The sequence below is a fragment of the Megachile rotundata genome, chromosome 9, assembly GCF_050947335.1.
Source record: "Megachile rotundata isolate GNS110a chromosome 9, iyMegRotu1, whole genome shotgun sequence".
Classification (NCBI taxonomy): domain Eukaryota; kingdom Metazoa; phylum Arthropoda; class Insecta; order Hymenoptera; family Megachilidae; genus Megachile; species Megachile rotundata.
In genome coordinates this window covers 5,167,512-5,194,766 of record NC_134991.1, presented here as the reverse complement: position 1 = coordinate 5,194,766, position 27,255 = coordinate 5,167,512, and the positions used below count along the sequence as shown (strand labels likewise).

At 28.0% G+C, this 27,255-nt stretch overlaps 4 protein-coding genes and 1 long non-coding RNA gene across 12 annotated transcripts in view; 2 read left to right on the top strand and 3 right to left on the bottom strand.

Moving 5' to 3' along the window:
- The first annotated feature begins 1,915 nt into the window (after positions 1-1,915).
- Rheb (Ras homolog enriched in brain) lies at positions 1,916-8,194 on the top strand. Of its 5 annotated transcripts, none has more exons than XM_012292422.2 (6): positions 1,916-1,983; positions 3,068-3,186; positions 3,853-3,924; positions 7,259-7,466; positions 7,556-7,685; positions 7,782-8,194. In XM_012292422.2, exons 2-6 carry the CDS (start codon positions 3,138-3,140, stop codon positions 7,869-7,871), a joined length of 549 nt encoding a protein of 182 aa, XP_012147812.1. In that variant the 5' UTR covers positions 1,916-1,983; positions 3,068-3,137; the 3' UTR covers positions 7,872-8,194. The 5 variants fall into 5 exon arrangements, with proteins under 5 accessions (XP_012147812.1, XP_012147811.1, XP_076391964.1 ...); XM_012292421.2 differs by lacking the exon at positions 1,916-1,983 and adding an exon at positions 1,990-2,339; XM_076535849.1 differs by lacking the exon at positions 1,916-1,983 and adding an exon at positions 1,990-2,361 and having other exon boundaries at positions 7,792-8,194.
- An 858-nt stretch (positions 8,195-9,052) lies between these two features.
- On the top strand, positions 9,053-10,295 carry COX7B (Cytochrome c oxidase subunit 7B). Its single transcript, XM_012292425.2, has 3 exons — positions 9,053-9,211; positions 9,634-9,797; positions 10,135-10,295. Exons 1-3 carry the CDS (start codon positions 9,166-9,168, stop codon positions 10,198-10,200), a joined length of 276 nt encoding a protein of 91 aa, XP_012147815.1. The 5' UTR covers positions 9,053-9,165; the 3' UTR covers positions 10,201-10,295.
- Positions 10,296-10,572: 277 nt separating this feature from the next.
- Sec3 (exocyst complex component Sec3) lies at positions 10,573-14,645 on the bottom strand. 2 transcript variants are annotated; one of them, XM_003706319.3, is made up of 12 exons: positions 14,493-14,642; positions 13,795-14,324; positions 13,536-13,690; positions 13,106-13,333; positions 12,748-12,984; positions 12,444-12,684; positions 12,151-12,368; positions 11,893-12,083; positions 11,447-11,814; positions 11,218-11,363; positions 10,952-11,146; positions 10,573-10,880 (listed from the first exon to the last, which is right to left on the bottom strand). In XM_003706319.3, exons 2-12 carry the CDS (start codon positions 14,240-14,242, stop codon positions 10,728-10,730), a joined length of 2,580 nt encoding a protein of 859 aa, XP_003706367.1. In that variant the 5' UTR covers positions 14,243-14,324; positions 14,493-14,642; the 3' UTR covers positions 10,573-10,727. The 2 variants fall into 2 exon arrangements, with proteins under 2 accessions (XP_003706367.1, XP_012147806.1); XM_012292416.2 differs by lacking the exons at positions 10,573-10,880; positions 10,952-11,146 and having other exon boundaries at positions 11,240-11,377; positions 14,493-14,645.
- Positions 14,646-14,830: 185 nt separating this feature from the next.
- LOC143265193 (uncharacterized) lies at positions 14,831-20,465 on the bottom strand. Its single transcript, XR_013039422.1, has 2 exons — positions 20,331-20,465; positions 14,831-18,651 (listed from the first exon to the last, which is right to left on the bottom strand). It is a non-coding gene; the product is annotated as an uncharacterized LOC143265193 (long non-coding RNA).
- Positions 20,466-24,706: 4,241 nt separating this feature from the next.
- The window catches only part of Invadolysin (leishmanolysin-like peptidase, invadolysin), a 417,041-nt gene continuing 414,492 nt past the window's right edge, over positions 24,707-27,255 (bottom strand). For all 3 annotated transcript variants that reach the window (XM_003706340.3, XM_076535805.1, XM_076535807.1), the window contains one exon: positions 24,707-27,158. In XM_003706340.3, the coding sequence (XP_003706388.1) occupies positions 27,003-27,158 (156 nt within the window). In that variant the 3' untranslated portion in view covers positions 24,707-27,002. The remainder of the gene's footprint in view (positions 27,159-27,255) is intronic.

Below are 27,255 nucleotides of genomic sequence, written 5' to 3'. Positions count from 1 at the left end.
TATAATTTATAACTCTGAATTACGCACAAATTTTAATGAACTTCTACTTCTAAATCATCCACTTAAGGAGCACTTAAAAAAAATAAAATAAATCGAATTCGCGTTGAGTAAACAAAAATTACATTTGTCCTTTCATTTATAAATTATTTTATCCTATTATTAATTGTTCAATCACGTGATAGCTGACATCCATTAAAATACCTGAGTAAATATAGATGTTACCTTACCGATATTAAAATCAAAATATAATACTACTATACTCAAGTGTTACATAAAAATCTAATTTAAAAGTTTTTTTTAAATCTAATTTAAAAGTTCAATTTAGCGATCTTTTCATTTCGTTGTGTACTAGATGATCGTTTATTGTATATATAGCCGTAATTTCAAGAAGAAAACTAGAAGAAAACTAGAGAAAATTAATCTTCTTTATACATCAATCATACGTAGTAAGTTATTGTACAATAAATTCGTTTTTAATAGGATCGTCATAAAGTTTATCAAACTTTCATATAGTACTTCGTCTTCTCTTTTTTGAATTACATAACAAAAGTCGTTTGACGTTTGTAATCAGCATTTCACACCGCGCTCTTGGATGTAGTTAGGGAACATAAATTTAAACTTCCACGTCACTATTTTATTTATGAGAATGTGTTTATATGCTGCGTTAAAACGATCTTTCAGTGGCACTTTTTTACGATTTTCAAATCAATTCATTGAAGAAAGTATTAATCACAGTAAAATAAATCCTTGAATTACAGGTTTACATTTTTAAATTCAAAACAATCAACACACTTTTCTCCACAGATTCACAACTGAAAAGTGCTAAAAAAGTAAAGCGAAAATCTTTTCAAAATGATAGTTCACAGGTGACTTTTCTTTGAAATATGCTGACTTTCCTTTATTCTCTTAGAGAAAGCTTCACGATACGAAGAACGTGAATTTTTTTATGAAGGATCGTTATTTCTAAACCGGTTTTGCTTTTGATTTTTCGTGTACTGCGATTTACTGATCTGTACTTGAAATAGAACTACTTGCTACATACGTACCGCTTTTTACTAGAAAACAGAAAATATAGTTTCAAGTTCTCTAGGTTTTTGAGCAAACAAAAACAAAATTTAACATAAAAATAAGTGCTTGGCAACTACAGAAAACAAATATACTAATTACATAAAATATGCACATTAATTACTTTTAGGAAGTTTTAATTTAATTACATCAATTTTCAATAAGTAAAAAAATGTTAAATATAATAGAAAAAATAATAAGAATGTTAATATTTTATAAAAATATCAATTTAATTAGTGACTAAAATTGAACTCACAATTAAGGAATTAATTGTAATTAATGTGATCTTTAATTAGAAAATAAACTCTAAGTATCAATTCGCAGAAATTGCAATGAAGGGTTAAAATAAATTTTTAATCGCACGATTAATTATAATTAATTGTATGATTAAACAATAAATTTTAATCTTTGATTAGACGTGATTAAATTAAAAGTTGAGTTTTTATTCGGAGTTAGAAAAAGTTTAATTAAAGATCGGAAAATTGTTAACTAAAAAAGCTTTCAATTATTCTCAATTAGTTAATTGATAATAATCAATCAAATAACAATTATATTTCAATCGTCAACTAAAAGATATTTGTCGGTTATAATATAATCATTCAATTGTTAATGAATTAATTAAAAAAAAAACCTTGATCGGTATACTTTGTATGCATATTTTATAATTGATATTTTCTACACTTTAATGAATTATTTGTAAATTTGACTAACGAATGAGTTGATGTAATCAGATATAATTATAACTTAACATTACATATATTATTCTGATAACATTTCTTAAACATAAAAATCGAAATGGTAAAAAAAAAATAATGTGTTTGAATTTATTAATTTTAATGTTTGCTAGCAGATGGCGTGCCTGATTGCAATATCCGCTGGCAAGCATTCGCGAGATCTCGTATTGTTATATATTTTTCAGTAAGTATAATTCAATAAATGAGAGAACATTGTGCAAATATTTTTTGCGAAACGTTTATAAAAGTAATATAGTATTTTGTAATATAAAATCGCTAATTAATATCGAGTAGGGTGTGGAATTCCTTGAATGTGTTCAAAGTGCGTAGTTCATCGTTTGCTTCCAAACTTCCTCTTACGAAAATTACATTCCTATATAAACTACAGTATCGTGTTACTGAATGAGTGAAGGTTGTAATATTCTTCGTTAGTGGTGATAAAACTGTTGCGAAATACTGTGTAAATATAAATTTTTAATTCGTTAAATAATCGACGAGTAATAGAAATCGATATGTTGATTAATGTGAAACGCATCTAATGTATGTATCTTCCCTTTTTTCGGTAAGTATATAGTGCATTGCATATTCATTAAACAATGCGTAGTTCAATGAAAAGTTCAATTGCGGCGAGTGAGCCATTTATATTTTGAAATATAAAGAATGCATGATTTCCTTAATTCGAGTAAATATTAATTACCATTTGATTCATAGGTGTATTATATATTGACGTATTAAAAATATATACATGCGCATGCAATTATGTATGTTCATGATATTTACATACTTTCTAACTCATACATTTTTTGCTATTCAATTTCATAAAAAGTAAATTAATCATTCTTCGTATTTTATATACAATTTTTCATATCCTTTTTATTCTTTTAATTTATAGAATTAATAATAATAAATGTTATAAGCAAACAAATGCTTTAATAGTTCACGTTATTTATAAAACATGCATGATGTAATTACATTTTATAGCAATAAAGAGAGCAAATGTGATAATGCCAAAAGTATACACATAAAGAATAAATCTGTGAAGCACATGTACTCTATATACATTGTTTTATTTACTTTCATAATAACATTAATGCTTTTTTTTCCCTATACATAGTATAGAGTAATAATTATAATAACAAAGTTTAATATGTTATATTAATCTTTCATATAATATTTTTCTGCAAACAACTTTTATTTTAATTATATTTTGTTTGTAGAATATAAAATAAAATTACAAATTTGCTGTTCTGTTATGTCTTTATTTATAGGTTTTAATTGGAGCATGCACCAGCCTTTATGGACTATTGTTGCAGCGTTTGTGTATATAAATGCTGAAAAATGCCACCAAAGCAGAGGAAAATAGCCATTATGGGTTATAGATCCGTAGGTAATAAAAGTTGTTTATTATAATTAATGATAAGACAAATTTATTAAAATAATACGTTAAATATATAATTATTACTTTTTATTCTCATTAGTTGTTACTGTAATGCATTATATTTGAAATGTCTGTTCTAACTATTATATTCAATGTATTAGATAAAATATTGTACATTATAGAACAATTATATTATACAACGGCATTAATAACCATTTTTTAATTTTTCTAAAATACATACTTTTAGATAATTAAATTTGCTATTGTACCTGTTTTTCAAAAGTGACATAATTAAAAAAGAGTATGTTTTCCAGGAGACATAAAAATCTGTTTTTAACCATAAATAAACAATATATTAATGTCAAATACACGATTCTAAAAGTATACATACATAAATGGATGTTTACTTTTAGTTGTTTATTATTATTATTAATACAATTACTACTACTACTATGTTTATACTAAGATATATATTAATTAAAAAAAATGATAAAAGTGAAATTATAAAGAATTATGTTACTGTTAAAGAACATGTACAGTATAACGAATATTTATAAATAACTAATAGTTCTAGCTTATTTATATATTGTTATAAATAATTTTCATACATGTATATGAAAATATTTAATAGCAATAATATAATGTATTTAATTGATATTTATTTAATTTTAATAGGCAAGTCATCATTGAGCATACAGTTCGTCGAGGGACAGTTTGTGGATTCATATGACCCTACTATAGAAAATAGTAAGAAGCCCTGTATCGTCTTACACGCTACTTCAAAGATTTCTAATGACACTGTTAGTAGTATTTTCTGCACATTCTGTTAGTAATTCATGCTGTGAACAGATAATAGGTTCATGAAAACTTATTATTTAATAGAAAAATATTTTACTTGATGTACTATATCCGATAAAGTAGATATACTTAAATCAAAAATAAACATCTTTAATGTTTTTACATTGTTAATGGTTATCAACTTTTAAATTTATATTTCAATTTACTTGTATAATAAAATCACATATCTGGACTCCAGAATCAGAGTGTATTTAGTTATGCTTTCCAAGTTTTAGAAGAAAATAAAGTTAGATATAATAACCTTAGACAAGATATGGATTTCATATTGATGGTTTAGTGCACAAATATTATCAGTCCACTGATTGTAAGATTTGAGATTTTATATTCAACAAATATTATTTAAATGTCTCTGTACATTGCATAAATATCATACTTTATAAGTTTGTTATAATTAATATATTTGTTTATTCTTAACCCTTTAATGTATTATTCTGGTTGCGCAAATGTTTTAATGATGAAGACTCTAATATTTATTGCTCATTAAATACTAATATACATATATACGAAATACTAAAGTACTATTGTATTTTTACATGTTTCAAAAATGTTAAAAGTGAACTTAAAATATTTGTGCATTAAGCAAACAACATTATTTGTATATTACTATATCAAAAATTGAGGAATTTAAATAATGTAAGGATACATGTAAAATGTTACTTTTTTGAAACACTGAACTTAATACACTCTAGCTTCAAGATTCAAATATACAAGTTTTAGTACATATTGAAACTATAAATTAATTTTTCTATAATTATGTAAAGCATCAAAGTAGTTATACTTTTGATTTAATGGAAATCTAACTTATAATGGATATAGAATATCATATAGGATGAGTCTTAAAAAGACTACAATATTTACTGGCATATTGTACATTTTAAAATTAAAGAAAAATCTGCTAAAAATAAATTTGCAAATTATTTGTTATATCATAATAGTCATTCGAAGTACTTTTTATTATTCATAAAATGTATATTGATATATCATTTATATTATTAAGTTCTTTATGTTCTTTTTTTCAATTTGTTTTTAAGTTGCATGCACCTGTTATTATGTATATGTATGATCAGTACGATAGAACTCTATTTATTCAAACCAATTGAAGACAAGGTAATTCTAATAACTGAATAATTCGAGTCTGCTAATTTGCCTCTTCATTATTATTTTGTTAATCCTACAACAGAAGTTGATGTTTGACTACACATATGTAATTTATTCTTAATATAAACAAATGTTTAAAAGCATTCATTATAAGATTAGATACCCACATAACTGGATTCAGTATTTGACTATAGTTCAGATATCAAAAAGTTAGGTATGAGTATGTAATTGAAAGCCAGCATTAACTTATGAGAATAGAGTGCAGATGAATAAAATTCCATTTCATTACAATTTGAAGGATTTATATTTTAAAAAAATTACCTACAAGAGAATGTTTAGTGGGGTTATTGATTTATTTTAAAATGTAAAAATATCTATAAATATTGGTACTCTTTTTAGACTCACCTTACATATTTTCTAGTAACAAAAGTCAATGATACAGAAAGATGAAGTAAGTGAAAATTACATTGAGACAAATTGATGCAAATTTTATTATTTGTTGAATTAGCGATATAATAAAGATTAGATTTACATTAAAATATGTTTTAATTTTATATATATTAATTATTAACATAAATGCTTAGTTTGAATGATTGCATTTATATTTGAATACAGTTTGTAAATAATGTTTGCATATGTGTTTAATTTGTATTCTTGTAAACGTAATGCTGCTCACAGTCATTAGTATATTACTTACAATACTATAAACAGTATTAATGTTTTTAAGTTGTTAATATTGTTATAGGATATCATTGTGATATTATTGTTTTAAATATAAGAAAGTTTATTCTGTTTATTTAGTAGTACTATTATTTTTATTATGCAGCTAACACTTATTTCAGACATATATAAAAATGTTAGAAACTGACATATACAAATTATTATAGATACTGAGTTTATATTTAATTATGTTAGATTATTTTTTTTTTCTTTTATAAAAATTCAATAATTATCAAACTTAATTCTGATTTTTGATTTTATGTATAATTTTGCTTTATTAAATTACTTTTTTACATTACCAATTTTAAGTTTTATGGCTTTAAAAATATAAAAATTTGTTTTACAATTACTTATTTTGTATACTACGAAATAAATGTGAAATATTTAGAAACATTTGTAGATGCAATAACTGTTATTAGTTGTAAAGTAACTATTGCTATTCATTTATAATACAAATAATACCATTTTTGTTTAAATGGTATTAATTTAATGTAAGTACATTTATCAAATTAAAATTACAATTATATTGATTATAAAATTAAACATATTATTTTAAATGTTTAAGATTTGACTAAATTTTAGAAGTTAGAAGACACCTGATTTAATTTCACTGCATATAATTATATTTCTACAATACAATGTAAACGTAAATGGTAAGGTGAAATTTTGTGACAGATTATATGCTGTTTTTTAAGACTGGTTTTTTTAGCCAATTAATCGTTCAAATTTCTTCAATTTCTTTCATATATATTCAAGTACAAGAATCAACACAATCTACAAAATTGATTTCATTACAGCATGATGCATCGTTAGTAATATGCATGAATTATTACTTCAATTATTACTATTTCGGTTCTGTGTAAGATTTAAGTATAATTTATGATTTCTATTTGCTATGTTAAATGCACTTAATACGGTAGTATCCTACATCTTGTTTGAAAACCATTTTTTTAATATGTTGAGTGTCATGCTAATTCTATATAGCTTGGCTGCTGTTCAATATGAATTTTATATTATGTGTTACATATTATAGTGAAATATTATTTGCAACAGATAAGTTAAAATATGTAATCACGTGTAATACATTTATCTTAATGAGGGTCCATCTGTATTCCCTGTAGTGCTGAAATGCCTTTTTTATGTTTTCACATCAAAATTTATTCAAATTATGTATTCTTAATAATCTTGGGAGTTGCCAGTTACTGGTGTTCCCCATGGCATTCAATGTGTTAAATTTAGATGGGAAGAATATATTAACATATTTTGTAATATCTTTTGGATATATTTGAACTTAAGTAAACATTTTATAAATGTGATTTAAAAGTGCAGGAAAATTTTAAAAGATGTAGGTTCTACTAATGAGTTTATTATTGCTTCTTATACAATTCATTTACATGTTTTTCAGCATTTACAAAAAGTACCAGAGTAAATAGTCAAGATTATGAAGTTAAGTTGGTAGATACAGCAGGTCAGGATGAATATAGTATATTTCCTGCACAGTATTCTATGGACATCCATGGTTATGTCTTGGTATATAGCATAACCAGTGCAAAGAGTTTTGAAGTTGTACAAATTATTTATGACAAGTTATTGGATATAACAGGAAAAGTCCAGTATGTTATTAATTAATTACTTATTTATTTTATGTATAAAAATGAATACCTTAATGTTATATCTAACAAAATATATGTTTATATTTTAGTGTTCCAATTGTATTAGTAGGAAATAAAACAGATTTGTACGTAGATCGAATGATAACAACAGAACAGGGCAAACGATTAGCAGACTCTTGGCATGCAGCCTTCCTAGAAACCAGTGCAAAACAAAATGAGGTATATGTATATTATTATCTTTAATGTTATTATGCATTTATGTTATTAGTTCTAGTAATGCCTACTAATGTAACATAATCTGTTGTTTCATTTTAGTCTGTTGCAGATATTTTTCATACGTTATTGATTGAAATTGAAAAAGCAGATGGAAATGTACAAGAAAAGTCAAATTGCATTATTTCTTGAGCTATATTAGCTGGAAATTTCATAATGCAATATAAGTGTATAAAATCAAATAATAAAATTGGCATTATATTAATATACGTTTCCAGGAACAAATTAAGTGTAACATTAAAAATGTAAAATGGTGGATATGAAACAATTGTTTCCCTTTGCTGATAAGTAAAAAAAAACATACATATTATCTACTTGAGAATATACATAATAATGAGTATTTTTATTATTTACTTTTGTAATCATTATGTACAAAAAGAGAAAAAGTAATTAGTTTAAATGCGTTTACTTTCATTATACAAAAGTATGTGTGTAATAAAATATTTTAAGAATTATTTTGTAGTAATGATCAAACTACTGACTTGCATTCATTTTACAGAGTCTGTGTTGAATACTTATGTCTTAAAATGTGCTAAAATAAAACTTTAACCAAATGTATTCTAATTTGTTAGCATACAGTTCTATCCTAACTAGAACACTACTTAATATAGGAAGTAATAATGAAGTGAGGAGAGAAATCAATGACATGTATATAACTTGAGACTGAATCTATCCTTATTTAGTTGTTTCCTCTGTTACTCTCTAATAAATTTGGGTATAGTTAGGATAGAGCTCAATGTTCATTAGTTTTCATTAGGATATGTTTATACTAAACGAGCAAGAGCGGAACCTGTTCTTTACATTCGTTCAGTATAAACGGTAAGCGAATGTTTATAGAGTTTAAATCTAGTATTTCAATGCTCAATATGGTACATTGAACCACATAGAATAAAACTGCGTCAAATATGGTCATTCAGAAATTTGGAAAATTAAAAACTTAAAATTTAGAGAGGAATATTAAATTTTTAAGTTGTTAAAATACAAATTTAAAAAATTTAGGAATGTAGTAAAGAAATTTCAATTCAAAAAATTTGAGAACCGTCTACCTGTCAGCGCATACGAGTGCGTATCTATGCATTACTTGCGAATACAGTTGCCTATCTTTAGATTAAAGTATAATGGTTAAATGCCTTAAAGACGCGTACACAAGAATGTTTTAAAATAATGATTATTAAAATTTTAGAGCAAAAATATAGACTTACTATATTTTAGCGCAAACAAACGTTATAATTTTTAATAAAAAATATATGAAATTATTCCAAATTTATCAAATTATTTTCGACAAGTGTTTTTCCTTTCTATGTATCATATGCCAATATTCGTGCCACGGTCGTTTTATTGAGTATCTAGTGGCTGGAAGTACTTGTCGGGGTTGTGATAGAAATTTACGTTTAATTTAAAGTTAAGCCACTATATAAATAATAAAATGTTTCGACAGCTTTTACGACCGATAATCCAAACTACACGAACCGGTGAGTTAATAATATTATTTTTTTCATTATATTATTTAGGTATTTAGAAGATATTACGTAATATCGGTTTTCCTTAGTTTTGTTACATCTTGAAAATATTCAGTATTAGTTATGAATTATCATTTCTATATAAATTTATATGTAATTTAAATTAAAATATATACTATATTTGTGTATACAATTACTTATGACGTTATTTACTTATTAAGCTATAACGTTATGTTGAAATACCTTTTCTAATTAAACAGTGCTAAAGGTTCCTTAATAAATACGTATAAAATTATATAGCTTGTCACAATAACCTTTATTTTTTAAATAAAATTTCATGTCTTTTCTTATATGATCTTTCAATTATATATATGTTTTTATTATGCGTATATCCTTATCTGTTAAGTTTAATTAATAATAAATTCTTATTGAAGGTGCTCGTGCATCTCATGATATACCTCATGATGTTAGACCTCCACACTTAGATGAAGTACCTGTACCTTGTGGTTCATGGAAAGAAGCATATGACAAAGCTAATCAAAGATACAATTTGCAATTAGCAGTTAGTGTTGTTACACTTATTGCTACAATAGCAGTTGTACGTATCTCTATAAAATAACTCTAACTTTTAATCTTAGAACAGTATTCTGGAACAATTTGTAACCTTCGTACATCTTCAATTACTACTTTCTTCTATGATTTTTCAGCTCTTTTATTAATGTCAAACGTATTTTTCCTATCTTAAATTTATTAAAGTGAAGAATGTGTTATAATAATTACTCATTATTTAGGAAACAAGTTTAAAACAAGTTTTTTATAGTGGTTAAAGGGTTACTTGTTATTCCAGTGTATTATTTGTGGATATATTCAACTGATATACCAGTATAAGGTTACATATTAATTGAAATGATTTCTAATAGTATTTAAATTTTCAGGGAAGGTATAATGGAATGCTATGGCTTAATTTTACTCCACCAACGCCAAAACCAAAAGAAGAATAATTTTTTTATTAAGGTAGATATTTAAATGAAACATAGTATCATGTAATAAGTATTGTAACTGTTCTTTTATAACTAAAAATTGTAGTTCAAAATTATACCTGCTCTTGTATTTATTTTCTTTTAAGGAATATAAAATTTCATTAAAAATATCTATATCAAACACGTCTTAGTTATTTATATTTTTCTATAGACAAAATAGAAAAATATGTTGATTTTAAAAATACAATTTATTGAAGACAAATTATTGTATTATTTCTGTTTTGTTAAATTTCAGATTCTATTTTTAATAAATGTATGATTATTACATTAAATAAACTAAGTAATCAAAATAAATCTTATTTTTTAATGATTTTCGTTAACACTGGAGAAAAATTAAAGATCAAATAAATGTTTTAATGTTACTAAGCAAAAATATTTATAATTCTATTGTGAAGAAATTATATTATATCGTTATAATTACATTTCATTTTAAATACTTAAACATATTATGCATTTATTGACTGTACAGTTCTTGAATAATGAATTTCTTAGTGAGATCGTGCTATTTCCGAGAAAAATTCTAAAATGTCCTGAATAGTAAATTCAAGTGTTACCATACTATCTGGGTAACATCTTTGAATTAATTCTTCTATGTATATATACTGTGCAATAAATTCACCTTGCATTTCACGCCAAACAACCTGAAATGAACAAATATACACCATGGGGTATTTAGTAACAAAATATACAAAGAAATATCTATTTTACTTACTTGTAATAAATTTTCCTCCTCGCACAGATGTTTTTCAACTTTTCTGTACAAATTTTCCAGGCCCTTTTTAACTTCTCGTGCAGGATATTCTTTTACAACACGTCTCAGTTCTTGCTTACTAAAAGCCATTTGATAACTGACTTCAGATTCTTTAACTCCAGCACCAACTTTGGCTTGTACGCCTTCAAAGAATAGCTACAAGTATATTATATATTGTAACTACTTTAAAAATTAATTGTACTAGTTAAGATATATAAACAACGAACATTAAGCTTTTCCAGAGGTCTTCCAAAATATTGTGTAACATACGCACGTAGAGCGTCTTGATATTTTTGTTTTGCTTCTTTTCTTTCATGATCAAGAACAGATATTTTCAATTGTGATAAAAGATCATATAAATGATGAAAATTTTCTAAAATTTGACAACTATTATATAAATAGTATAAGTAAACATATAATAAAACAATACAAAAATTGCTGGAATTTTAATCTTACCCATTTTAATAACTTCTTGTGGAGTTTTATGATGATCTCTACTATGAATAACAATAGCCTCAAACATCGTACTCACTAATTTTGTATACCATTTCTCAAGATCAACTTTTCTATCCGAATTCTTAAAGATTTTTTCTGCCGTTCTTGCAAATGGTTCGAAATTTTCTACATATGGCAATATACCACATTTATTTCTACGATTAACTTTTGTATCACACAAAATTGATTGTAACTGTGCTTGCATAAATTTGTCAAATGCTCTTTTAACTTGAATTAAAGCAGAAGCAAATGTCATAGATAAAAAGGAACCAGTATCTTGTGCTGACATAACATGTTGTGATAAGCGTACCAGTACGTACATACACCAACTAGAATATTAAACTGCATATTAGTATAAAAATAAAATAAAAATAGGTTGAAAACCAAGTTTTATGAAACAAACTTACAAACTATCAATTTTATCTAGAAAATTAATAAAATTATTTAATTCAGTTTCTAATGATGGAAATATAGCTGCCATTGTTGCACGTACTTCTTCATTAACTTGTCTTTCTAACTTTTTACTTGCTGTAGATGTTACTGATTCAGGACTTGCAGCTCCATTACTAATATTATCTGCTTCTTCCATTTCACTGCTCTAACATATTCAGATAAATATTTAGTTGTTAACTATTGCAATATATCCGTATCAATGATTTACGTACTTTTGATGGGGAAAGAACAGAATCTAATTGCAAAAATAAAATACAAAAAGCTTGTTCAGCAAGACAAACTGGTTGCATCTGTGACAGCATACAATCCAAAACTGAATCCAAAAGATTCCCTTCTCCTACAGGTGCCCATGTTTCGCCACTTAATAAACAAATGGGTGCTGGGTTTAATAAATCTTCTGCTTTCTGGCCACTAGATTTTGATGTGTTTGCTGGAAAAATATTTCATCATTAAAAACAAAATGAAGCTTATTTTAATTAGAAATAAAAATATGTATTACACCCACCTGGAAAACGTTTGCAAATAAGTTTGTTTTTGGCTTCTTCAAAGAATCGTTTTAAATCTCTTTTATACAACTTACTCATTGTATCTGTATAAACCTTGGTTAATTGCACAAAGGCCTTATTATCTAATGCTTTTAGCAATTGCATCAATTCAGTGTATGGTTCAAGTTCATGATGAACTGTTTGATGTGTTGGAAGAATTAAATCTGTCACTGACATTGATACATCTCCAACATCATTACCCTATAAAGCAAAATTTGTTTTATAATGAAAATTTGTTTTATTTGTTTATTTAAATATACATACCAAATGTATGAAGAGGTTATTTAGATGCCTGGCAACAATTATGGAAAATTTTGCTCTAAGTTTATCAAGACGCCTTTTTTGTTCAGTCACAGCACTCAGCTTGTCAAGTCCTGGTGGTAAAGGAGCTGTTATTGCTTTTAAAAGAGCAGCACCTGCTTGACTAAGCTCTTCTTTATCTCCTGGCAGTTCAGCCTCACTTAAAGAATGCTGATGTGTTGGTGAAATATCTAATTGCGACTTACAAAATTAAAATTACAAATTTTGTATAGAAAAGATAAAATTAATTAAATTTGTGTTATACATTTTAATTAAATTATATACATTATATACTTTAATTTCTAATATAAAAATTGCTTACAATTACTGTATTTAATTGATCTAATAGAAGTCTTGCATTACTGTTAGCTGTATGAATAGCTTGATTTTTTTGACCCACACGAGCCATAACTTCTCTAATTCTACCAAGCGCTTCATCATAATTTGCAAGACGAGCTTCAACAATTGATGCTTCTATTATTGCTTCTTCTATGCTATTCATCAGTTGAGTTACATGTGTTTCCGATGCCAAAACTGATTGGACATTTTCCTAAATTTATTGTTAAAAATTAATTTTCACTAATTACAAACAAAAAATTAAATTACTAGACTACTTTAAGAAAAACTATATTTTCTACATATTTTAATAACCATATTTCTGAAATATATTAGTACGTAATTTCAAAATGTAACAATATTTTTTTAGATTATTTGACTCATAGAATAGTTAGTATATTAAAATTTAATTTTACCCCATCAAGAATTGATAGGTCCTTAGATAGGTTTTCCATAAATAATTCAGCATTAGACACTGCATATTCACAGTTTTCCATCATTTGTTTCAAATCAATAGCTTCTTTTTCAGTAATAGGTTGATAACTTGATGAAATAGGTGATGTAAGAAGCTCTGAAAATGTATCACTTCTAATTTTATATATGAAAATAATAATATGTATATCCTGTTTAGATTAAAATATGGAGCTTCAATCATTACACACAAGAAACATTTACCTGGTGTGAAAGTAATACTGTCACTTTCTTTCAGTGAACTAGGATCTATAAGCCATTCTTTTGGAATATTTTTAAATTGGGGTCTTTGTTCTAAATTACAAGAATAAGTATATAAATTGCTTATAAATGTTCTTCGCTCTTGTGCTGCTGTTGCTGACCATTTATACACTTTGTCAATGTGTAATTCTATATCCATAGAATCATTTTTAACTCCATCCACAGTTTGAATGTCATTTAATGACCATGATTGCTTTTTCTTAAACACATTCTTATCATTTTTCTTAACTTGATACAAAAGTAAAGATGAAGGTGTATCTGTAGTTGTAGTTAAGCATAAAAAGCTCATTTTTTTCTTTTTGTATGCTTTACTGACATAACATATGCTTAGTAACTTCTCATCACTGGGTGTAAACACCTCTCTTTGTAACGTATGTCTTATTGCTGCCATAATTGTAGTTACAGTATCAGGTTTATATGTAACTATTGTTAGTTTCTATCACTATCATACATTAATTTTTTAATTTAACAACCTATAAAAATAAATTTTCATAAAATTATATAATTTTGAACTTTTGTTAGTAGTATCTTACTATTAAGTATTCGGTTAGTATATTTCAGTTTCATATTCTTGATTTCTGGTATGACTACTAACACTAAGGCTTCATACAAGTAGTTTAATAATAAATTAATAACAATACCTGCAAATTTTATTTTTTCATGAATTTTTGTCAAATAAGACTTTTGACTTTTGACTTCCTTACATCACTGTCATAATTATGTATTCACCCTTCAATAAATATGATTAAATGTATGTATATTTTATATATGTGGGTGTTTAAAACACAATATGACGGCACAACTCTCAAAACAAATGATTGAGTTTAGCGCCTCCTATCGTTAACATTGGAACTAAACTTCAATTGACTTCCCGGGAAAAATCGTAGGTGTGTGAGCGAAAAACTTCAAAAAATCATCATGTTATGATATCGATCAAATTTTGCAAAACAGCTATTTTTTACAAAAGAAGACGAGACGACAAGTTGTTGACAACTTAAAAGAAAGTTTGTTACCATTCTTATGTCATTCCCTATATTATCAACGAGATGCAGTATAGTGTGCGCACTGTTCTGAACACATAATTTACATCTTCGGACCCACGGAATACATCATAAACAACATAAAAACAATATTAATAAATATATAATTGTCTGAGCGAGGCGAAGCCGAGCGAAGACTATACTTCGACTTATGTAATGCACTTTTCTCGAGAACCATCATAGATAGAGCCTTGAAACTTCACACATTTCAAGATCTAAATAAAAACAACTTTAAATTCAATATTGAGCAAAATCGGATAAAAATTAAAGGAGTTAGACTTAATTTTAGCCTAGAACGAGGTTTTTTCACTAGAAATAGCAGAAATCTGGTCTTTTTCCTTTGGTGAAGGTCTCATTAGACTATTTGAGGTTCTGAGAAGGTCGAAAGGACCAGTTTAATTAGTTAGATGAATATCTTTAGTATCCCGGCTTTTTCTTCAGAGGAATTAAGGAAATGGCGCGTTAATCTTTTTGGCCTAGCATAGGTTCTAAAGGCAATATTCGAGATACTTTTCCGAGAATTTAGAGACGACTTAGGAGACTGGTTTCAAACAACTTTTTAATCGGGTTAGCTCTCTTGGAGGACATACTCAGGTATAATACAATGGAAGAAAAGGGGCTAATATTTTTTCTTCACATGATTATTTACTATAAAAGTATTCTTTCTTAAAACTCTCTTTTAACCAAAAACCATTGCATAAAAGCAAGCCTAAGGATGCCACGTCTGAAGAGAACAAGTATCGCCAAGAGAATCGAAGCTAATAGACGACGGGTGCAAGCTCATCGGCAAAGATAGGAAGAGTCTATATTTTATTCTCTTGATCTTCGAAACATTACAGGGTATAATGAAAGTATGGTTGAAGTAGCCCATAAGTTTGACGAAGAAATGTCAAGTATAAGGTTAATGACCTGCGAAAATTGAAAACGCTGCTATCCTGATATAATTAGTCTTGCTGTCAGCAGCGCATTCACTGATTGTTTAAAAAATGAATATTTTCTTGATAAACCGAGAGTAAGTTTGCAAAAACATTTAGTCGGTCAGCGTCAGTTACGCTTCGCCTCGCTCAGACTTCACTGTGAGCAGTACTCCTAGTAAATATATTACATATTGATGAATAAAATCAATATCAATTGAATTTCTACGGAAATGGAACAAATGGCACCATCTCTCCTCCAAACAGAGTGAACTACACGTTTTTGAAGTTGTAGTTCCGTTAGTTTCCATATTTCACGGCTAGATGGCGATACGTTTCAATTTAAATGTATTTACTTATTTATTATTTATTTACTTTATTTTCAATTCAATTCTATTCATATTGATTTTATTATCTTAATCCACTATAATATGCGTCAGATTATAGCGGAATACAAGATTAATTAACTTCGGAATGTTTTTTAACTTTACCACACCATTATTAATTTTAACCCTTTCGCTTCGGCAGTCCGGTCCGCCGAAGTGTCGTCACCTTACGGAAGCACGCGCCAGAAATGTGCACAGTGCGCGTGGTTTTTGTATATACATTTTTTAAGTCTTAAATAATTACTATGCTTAATAAAACAATTGTTGCTTTAATATAGCACGTATTTCTCACATTTTAATATGAAAACAGTTAAACAAAATTATATTAGTTACTTTAAAGACATTAGACTAATTACAATTGACAAATTCTTAGCTATTTACATATTTACAAGACTTTAAAATTGAACGTTTAATATTATTAATAATGTAACACAAATTAGTTAGTATACTAATATTTAGAAATTAGTAGTGTTCTGCCGATAACGAAGAATTTGTCATTGACCACAGATGGTACTTGTATACACATCATGTGGATGCCGGATATATCCGGCGCTTGTACACACAGGTTGCCGCGCGGATGCCGGATATATCCGGCGCTCGAAGCGAAAGGGTTAAACAATTCTTATGCTAATTAGGGTTTCCGCCTTATATGCTGCTGTCTAGTTTTTCGAAGTTTCGCATTTTATTATAAGGTTTGTAAATCTTTTAAGTTATAGAGTACTAAGTATAAAACTAAAGTTATATACTTATTTGATCGATGCAGGTTTAATGCACGGTTTTTGGAACTCTGATAGGTGCATTTAGGGAGCACAATATCTTCAGTCCAAAACATTTTCATAAAAGAAAATTTTGGAATAAATGGAATAATTTAACAGTAAATCGTAGCGCTTAGCTCGCTATCGCTTTCTAAATATTATCTTTCGAAGATCTTTAAAAAACGATATCGATTACCAGGTTACACCACGGGGAGGTGGCTACGACAGTAAGCCACTCTAACTCCAAATTCCAACCACCCGCCAATTGCAACTACCTCATTTATCGGAAGGATAAATGAGTCCTGACTCTACTTAGCTCATAGGTTCGCATATACAAGTTCTTTACCACAATCCAGCAAAGAACTTGTATCACATACACACACACATACATTAACTTAATATTAATTGCATGGGATCCCATACACATACGCTTAACTTATTCTAAACGCCGCACGTGTACCTCTCATTCTAAGATTGCACTCAAATAATCTATGACGACTTCAAAAAGCAAAGGGAAGAAATTTAGAAGAACTTTCTATTAAAAGTAAATAAAGTTAGAAGAACTTTCTACTAAAAAATAAGAAAGTTAAAAGAACTTTCTACAAAAAGAAAGGAAAGTTAAAAGAACTTTCTACAAAAAGAAAAGAAAGTTAGAAGAAACTTTTGCAAAGAAGGGGGGGTTTAAGAATTTTTTGCCAAATGAACCCTCGCGCCTACCATGAGTCAAAGGGTAGTCACATAGTGGCTTACGTGAACCACGAGACAGAGATGAACCGAAAATAATAATTTGTATCGATAATTCACTGTCAATTTGTCGATCGCCAAAACATCTTAAAACTAAACCATGTCCACCTGCCCTAACTCATGCGAGTAGCATCTAAGCTCGCGCATGAATATAGAGCATAAAAATGAACACGGCCACATATATTTTGCCCTGCCAGTTTTCTTCATGTGTGCTGAAAATCCTGAGCTAAAAAACACGATTAAAAATATACTAATAAAGTGTCTTCCAACAAAAATTGACTAAATTTTCAGAAAAGACAATGGAGAATACTTTGCAAAAATCTAAGTATCGATTGTTTCATTCTCAACAGATTTTTAATGTCAAAGTAAATTTACTAAATGATCAAGAACATTCATAATTATCTTTGATATCAAAATCTGTTTTTCGCGAAACTTTCTTGTACATACAGTGGATTTAAAAAAAGTTCGCGATAATTGAAGAATTGAATTGAATTGAGTAAAAATTGAAAGTGACTATAATTAAACCAGCACGAAATCGGAGTGTCATCCGACTTCTGTGAATTAATTTTAACTTGATTCGTAAAGAAGTTAAGTTAAAACGCGATGTACAAGAAAACCCTGACCTAACCTAATAAATATAATAAACAGTTTGTACGAATTTTACACAATCGTGGTCACTAAGCTCGCTCAAATATAAAAATACAACCAGTTCCCGTGCCGTTTCGGACCATTCGTCCTACGACATGATGGGAACCGGAGGAATCGTAAAGCATGCGACTCACCAATCGCTGACTTGCATCACTGCGATTGTTTTACCGGTAAAGCATCTGAGAAGTTGCTCATCTCATTGATTGGTTGCTTGGTTGATTGACTGCTTGGCTGATTGATTCATTGATTGATTGATTGACTGCTTTCATCAAATTTGGATTTGGTGGTTTGTCCGTGAAGTTGGTGTAACCTCCTGTAATCATAAAAGGAACACAATGATTAATTAACTGTGTTTATCGCTTTTGCATTCTGATTAACATGCAGGAGTACAATAACTAGCCCCAGTCGTGTTCTTCGAGAGTTCCTGGGGCCCCCCCTCATGTGTCGGGGAAGGACCACCGTGGGGGTATTAGCCAGTAAGAATACGGCATAACCCCGCGCCCTTACCCAGGGTGCAGGGTATCTTTCGAAGATTTTCAAAATTCGGTTATAAATTTGCAAACGTTTATCAATAGTAATTACAGAACACGTGGGTAACCACACCGTAAAACATACTAAACGTTCACAAAAATTTGTAAAAATACATAGGTAATAAGACCACAAAACCCAATAAAATATTTGAAAAATAACGGTAAAACACTTGTACACTATAAAAGACATTAATATATTCGTATATACAAGGTATGTTCTGAAAGTAATGTCACTGACTTTATTGTGACGCGATTTCACGTCGAGCCGCGATTTTTTTGGTTAAAATTGGTAGTACGGGAAGTCAGCTAAACAGATCTCCGCTGCTGAAGGTGCTCCGAGCATCCGGAAAGTGAGGACGAACCTATCCGTGAGAATTGTTTTGTGTCACTGTACAAGTCAAAATGGAGTGCTCGTTAGAACAAAGAATTACGATCAAGTTTTGCGTGAAACTTGGAAAGACCGCGACGGAAACGGTTGCTATGATCAAGTCAGCTTATATAGAAGATGCCCTGTCAGATCAACATGTGTTTCGGTGGCACAAGGCCTTTTTGAAAGGCTGGGAAGAGGTCGACGACGAGGACTGTGCCGGACGACCATCCACGACCACCACAGCCGACAATGTGACACGAGTGAGGGAATTATTGAATTCAGACCGACGATTAAGTGTTCATTTAATGGCCGATATGCTAAATATTCCAAAAACTCAAGTGTATGGCATCGTCACGAACCATATCGGCAGACAACTGGATGTTGCACCACGCTTCGGCCCATAGCGCCTTTATCGTCTCCGACTACTTGGTTAAAGCAGGGGTGCCAACGATTCCCCAGCTCCCGTACAGCCCGGTCATAGCTCCCCCCGACTTTTTTTTGTTTCCACGAGTCAAAACACCCATGAAAGGCAAGATTTTTGGGACAGTAGACGGAATCAAAAGAGCTTGTACGGCGACATTGAAGGAAATTCCGGAGGAGGCCTACAGCAATGCATTCGAGAGCTGGAAGACTCGCTGGAGCCGATGTATTGACGCAGAAGGAGCCTATTTTGAAGATTTTTAATCATTTGTAACGAGCAGTTCAATAAATGATTTTTAATCGACTTACTGACATTACTTTCAGGACATACCATGTACATGCATAATTATAAATTAAAACGTTCACAAAAATTTGCAAAAACACGTACGTAATAATACCATAAAACCCGATAAAATATTTCGAAAATAATGATAAAACACTTGTATAACAACACTATAAAACACACTAATGCATACGTATACACATGCACAATTATAAATTAAAACACCCCGGTAAGCACTTTGACATATGAGGAACCACACCATAAATCGTATTAATACACCCCCGTATTTATTAAAAAACACTTGATAAAACACACTAGACAATTGCACTAATAGACTAGGTGACACTGGGATGAACACATAATAGGTTAATTGACACTTTGACTCGTACCGGTAGTAGATGTCACAGTCGATCCGAACAATTCGGCAACTTGAACAGTACTGAACATTTGTAACACTTATTAAGTTAAGAATGATTGGCGAATCGCGAACCAATCATATCAGTGCTCTAATACCAGGTAGCTTGAACAATACTGATCACCTATGACCTTTAAATTATCAGTGATAAGTGATCCGTGGACCAATCAGCTATCATGTAATTCACCAATACCGGGCAATTACGTGATCCATAGCTGTATTTGTAATAGCGACAATTTTGATTGAAATTTTTAATTTTTCAATTGTTTATTTAACAAATTATTATTACAAATATTAAAATTTATCATTTTTATTAATTTTTATGTATTACAAAATTTTATTTCATTATTACATTTTTATATGATATTAAAAGATAATAATAAATTATACTATTGTGGCAGTAAAGCCATAAATCGCGTAGAAAGTTTTGGAGGTCCTTGAAGACTTAGGCTTGCTCGAACGTTTTTACGCATAGGTCCTTGTTTGCCTTTTTAGGGCCATGTGGTTATTTTCTTCCTTGTAAGAGCCGTTGGAAAATTCGGCAGAATCGTTCTGACCATTGCAGCTTACACATCGCGCTTATTTACCGTCATTTAGAGTTCAAGTTCACAGTTTTGTACAGATTTATTATTGTTATTTGTTATTGTTATTATTATTGTTATTGTTTTGTTAAATATAATTTGTTGTCTGTTACCCCGTGTCACAGTTACTTCACGTTATCCTAAACTATCTTCTTTTTAATATTATTTAAAATTTTTAAGTAAACGTTCGTTAAATTGGTATTCTATGCATTGAAATTCATGTTTCTTTTTCAACTCTCACCCGTTTCTCTGTCGCATTTTTTTTTAAATATTGTAAACACATTCTGTTTATCGTTTCAAATAACAAATATTTACCAGTACTTTGAATTTTAATTTCAAACATTATGGGTTGTGTTGAAATTGGTTCCAATTGATATGGTAGTTCTGGAATTCTTCTTTACCTACAGATGCAATTTCGGTACAAAACTGCGTCAGTAACTGTTAGTAATTTTGGCTTTTCTGCGGAAAACCATCATGCTCTAAATCACGTCAAATTTTGCAAGTAAGCTCAGTTTTAAGAAAGGAAACATCTGCGAGAACAATTTTTAGCAACTCGAAAAAAAATTGTTACCATTTTTATATCATTCCCTTATCGACGATATTCTGAAAATGATGCCGCGAATAATAAAGGTAAGTGTATGCTTAAATACATATAATTCGTGTAGTTTTATTGAATATTGATCAAATTTTGTAAACCAACTCCTTTTTTCAATAGAAAACATCTGTAAGAATGATTTTTGAAAACTTGAACGAAAAGTTTTTACATATAAAATAATAAAACATAGTTTAGTAGGAGAAATGATGACTTTCAAATGTAGTGTACATAGTAGAGAAATAGTATTTATAGTAATTCTCATTTTCTATTCAGTTCTAAAATTATTTTATTCTATTTTATTTTGAAGATAGTAACTTTCTGTAGATTATAAGGATTTTAAGGCCATAAATTATTACACTTTCAGCACATACTATTTTTAATTTCTTTATGTCCAATTATTTATTATTTACATATCCTTAATTACATTATTTTCAGTTTCATGGAATATTCTTAGAACAGAATGTTAAAAATTATTATAATGCATAAAAATCTTCTATTTGATTAATGAACAAGTATAATAGTACCATTCTATGTCAAACTGACCACTTATTGACATTGACTTTAAATTTTGTTGCTAATGAAATATAACAGACACCTTTGAATCTGCCAATATTTGACTATTTCATAAATAAATATAATGTATTTTAATCTACACATACATAGTAATTTTTTACTTGAAAACCAGATTAAACATTTTTTAAAAATGGCATGATATTTCTCAAAGTTGTCCCTATAAAATAAACTCTTATTTGATAGTAATATTGTACTGATGATGAATATTATTGCCTCAGGACACTGTGGCACAATTCGGAAACCATTGCACTATATCATATATGTGTTAGAATACAATTGTTTAGGTCATTGCCAGAAAGTGATTCGTTTTACGTAAAATGCTTGAATAATAAAAGATAACGAAATTATTCTACTTATTGTTTACGTCACCATGCAGAAGAAACTTTTTGAGAAACATAATTCGCATAAAATTTTTCTAAACTTTCTTATTTACTAAATGCGCATTTATTAATTATGTACATCTTATCTTCTACTACTTATTTATTATAAATTTTATTTATATTGACTGATATTTTTATCAAATACACAGCATTTTGAAAAACATGATAGCTTCTCTTGCTGTTCACTTATAATATTTCTATTCACATTTTTGGATATGACATGGTATGTGCTTATATTTAGTTGTGAAAATAAAATTACATTGTTTGCTAGAAAATTTGGAATTTGTTGTTCAACAGTTCTACAATATGGTTTAATGTATTAAATATAAAAATGACTAATTTAAATACAGTAATATGAATAAGAAGTATATAAGTATATAATTTAGATTGAATTATAACTAATATAATATGCATATATTATTATTATAATGGCTTTTGTAATACCATCAGCTAAGTAATTTAATATTTTTATATTTGTTAAAAATATTTTCAAGTAATATTTAAGCATTGTATGCTTAAATTTTCTTTTCTTTTTATACAAAAATTTATTCCTCAAAGAAATCAGTAACATTCTTATAAACCTCTATTTGTATATAATTTCTGTTCTGCAGTTACAAAATTATTCAAAATGGTTTTTGTGATTAAAATTATATTCTTTTATGTAAATATATTATTTTTTTTATTAAGATGGTTGAATCTATATGTATAATTTCAGTTTTTACTTAATTAAGGAAACATCAATGAACAATACAGTAATTAAATGTTAATTTTTATTGAAATAAGTGCCACTTGAAGCAGTATCTAAATTTGTTAAATCCAAATATTAAAAGTTAATTTTCTCCCATTGTTTTGTGAATATTATTTAAAAATCAATTTGTATATCATAGTGGTATACTTTTCTGCTAATATACTGTTAAATAAAAACGGAAATTCAATTATAACTTATAAGTGTATTTTGGGATATATAAGAATTCTAAAATTAAATTATGTTACTAATCTGTTAAAACATTATTCAAGTGCTCTTTGTTATGTATATCTTTACTTTAAAATAGTATCGAAAACTAGTTTTGTATTCAAAATTTTTGTGGACATATTAGTAATTTAATAAAATTGTCAGAATGTTGAAGTTGGAAGTAAATATATAGCACAAAGCTATTTTTCTAAATAAGGTTTATATACTTAAGTCTCTCCATTGTGTGTAAAGAAATTCCAATGTCTTCAAATTTAAACTCTATTAGGCACTATTCTAGCATAATAGATAAATATTATTTAATATTAAGATAATTATTATAACAGTGTATTTAACAGCTTATAACATGAGTCGTTAAGGCAATATTGACTTTATATTAATTTTTTTCTAAACTAACAGGATATTAACAAGAAAGTATGCCTTCTCATATAAAAACAGTTTCATTTTGGCAAGTAATTTTATAAAACAATGAAAAAATGTAATTTAAATACAAACAGAGAGAGACGTATTGAAAATTAACAAGAAACAAATCATTATTTAAAATATTAATAGTTCAACACGTATCCAGTATCATATGTTTATATGCCTATATGCAACACTTTCAATTTTCATAACGAATAATAATTTTATTTGTATTATTGATTTAAAAGAAAATTGAGCTATTGTATAGGTTTTAAAGGGTACTTTTAACAATATGAGGTTGGCAGTGCATAAAATTTAACATAACACATCTAGAACTTATGTTTACACATATTCTTTGTTGAAAAAGGATTTTCGAAAGCAGTATAGTATCCAAATGAAAATAAAATTCTACCATAACATTTAAAATTAACATAAAATTTAGACAATATGGATATTTTTGACTCATATTATTATTGTTATATAAATAAAGAAATGATCTGTAATGAGAAAATTTTCAGATGTGTGATGGTAGTAAACGCATTAAACCCTATTTCAAATGATTTGATTTCTTTATAATTAAAACATATGATATGAAAGATAAATTTCTAAAACGCAGCAAATCATTCTGTATAGAGTAGAAAAGTTGACACTTTGAAAGAATGTGGGTTAGACTGGCTGCTTAGTGATAGTACAAGTGAAGTACTCCTTTTGCTCTTGTGCTGTTTTAAGTGATTTCTTTTCAATTCTGCACAATAGTTACAATAACGCATATGTTGATAAAATGCCAAATAAATAAAATTATAATAACAAGATATCAGAATATAAGGCAATTATTTAATACATAATACGTTACTTAAAGAAATATATATTTTACATAACAAAGATTAAGAAACAGATATGAACCACTAAATTGTTGAACATGTTAACATATGTATATAATAGCAACTAAATTGGTATGGAATACATAGGCAATTATATAATTGGCACTTATGTACATGTTTTAACCACTTGTCTTCACTTAGTTCAGTGGCTTTCATTAGCAGTTTACATTGTTACTGTACACTATATAGTACTTTTGATGTGAAAAATCACAATGTCTCTACAAAAAGCATAATAGTAATCAAGTATATGGTGTAATTAGTTCAGTATAAGTACAGGGTACCTTATAATTTATTTGAATTTGTCTTGGGAAGTGTGACATAGAAATAAATTTATTATTATAATTTCTAAAAAGTTCTGATCTACTTCTGTTTTCCTTCACTTGATTGAAATTTTACACCAAGTCATGTATTTTTACATTTGCACAATATTTATATGCATGTTATGTATATAGATATTTCAATTCTAAACTCAAGTGTTGGACAATAGTTTCTTAAGCTATCATATTTCATCTTAAATTTGTATCATTCTAATTATTGGTTTACATATTTTTTATTTTTATATTAAAAAAATACAGGATTCATTTAAAATGGTTTTTCACAACTTTGAAATGGTTGTAATGTTCTTTCAATCAGCTGTTTACATTCAACAGTCCATAATTACTATTTGAAATATATTTACTTTATTGCCGAAGCAATGATCTGTTATCATTGGAAATTGGAATGTATATTAGCAATCATAAAATGACTATCAATCATATTTTATAATTAAATTTAAAATAAATGTAATATTTAATTATAATTTAATTTACTTTTTTTGCAGCAATTTAACTATTAAATTATGTATGCACATCGTTTTCTTTTAACAGAAGATAATTTCTTCGTACTCTTTTCCTGAATTATAATTGTTTTTAATGTTCCTTCTTTTACTTATTACATTGCAGTCCTTAATCAGAAACTTTCATAGCCTATCTTTAAATTTGTATCAATCTTTTATACTCAGCTATTACTATTATTATTACAATTGCTATCACAAGTACTGAATCTATTACCAATAATGATAGTAATAATAATAATAATATTTTATTTTATATTAATCTGATACTATTATGATAGTTTTATCATTTTCACTCATTCATTCATGCCGTACAGAATTATTACATAATTAGAGTTTCGAGACTTTCACAATATAGTTTGTTACAGCAAACACTGTTTGAGGCTTACAGTATCAGTGCGACCTTTGATCCCTCATCTTTTTAGGTTTTCCAAAAGAATTGTATGATGTATTGCATTGGCATAACTACCTAGGGCCCAGTGTGAATTAAACTTCTATCAGAATTTATTGAAATAATTACAATACAGGGTACGGTAGGATTCCCTAGGGATAATAAAAATATGACAAAAGAAGGCCCCATCATTTGCTATAACAATTGGAACTTATGCTTTATGCCTAATGTGTATGAATGGTAGGGCCTGCTTTCCTTAAATCATTTTTTCTAGAAAATACTATATTGCTCCATAATTTTCTAGTTCTTTTTCCATCATATTGTAATGCTTGCTAGAGAAACATATTTGGCTAATTCTTTCCAAAGATATTAGTTATGCCAATGATCATATAATAGGTATGTATTATTGTTTCCTTTATTAAATATGTCTATGGAAGTATATATTGTACAAAGCTCAGTAGATGCTCGTACACTAAAAGTTATAACAAGGCAAAGGGCTAATGCCTTTCATTATCAACTATACACATATCTAAATATAGATGGACTGCTATCGTTAGCCATCATTTTGTTTTTCAGAAATAGCGCTATAGTAAAATGTTCGGCCAACGACAACCTTATTTCTTTCAAAGGCAGTCTCTTGAACTTCTCACAGTACTTAAAGTTCTTATGTGATTTTTAAAACTTTTTGTAATTACATTATTTTTCCTCTAAAATCGAAGAATCTGTTTTTTCAAACGGTTCTGAGTCAATAAAAATAAAAGTTGTCTTGTCATTCTAACTAACAATAAAAATAAGAATGAAATAACACTAGATATGCAATTTAGATAAAATACCCTGTACTTACTACTATTGGCACTTAACAAATACCTCGTTAAACTTATTATTCTAATTACATAATAATTTGCAAATATGTTTAACATAAATCCAAAGCGTGAGTACGATGAACATCAGTTTGTCTTACAGTGGAACAAATTATTTCATAATTTATAAATTTATGTATTCTGAATATTAATCAATCTATTACCTACATTCGGCAACGTATCATCTAGGAATTAACAAACAAATTACAATGATAAACATTGTCCAGTTTTCAAATATTCCTGCAGATGAGCAATATAAATTGTCTCTATGATAGTAGGTTGCAGGTGGGTGTTCATCTCCTGGCTTGCAATGTTCGTGCTTTTCTTTTAGTTCCTCCTAAAAAAAAGTCAAAAAACGTGAATATTTTTTGTCCAAAGTGTGCATGATTATGTGAATTAATAAGAAAAACTTACAACTTAAGATTTACTGGCAT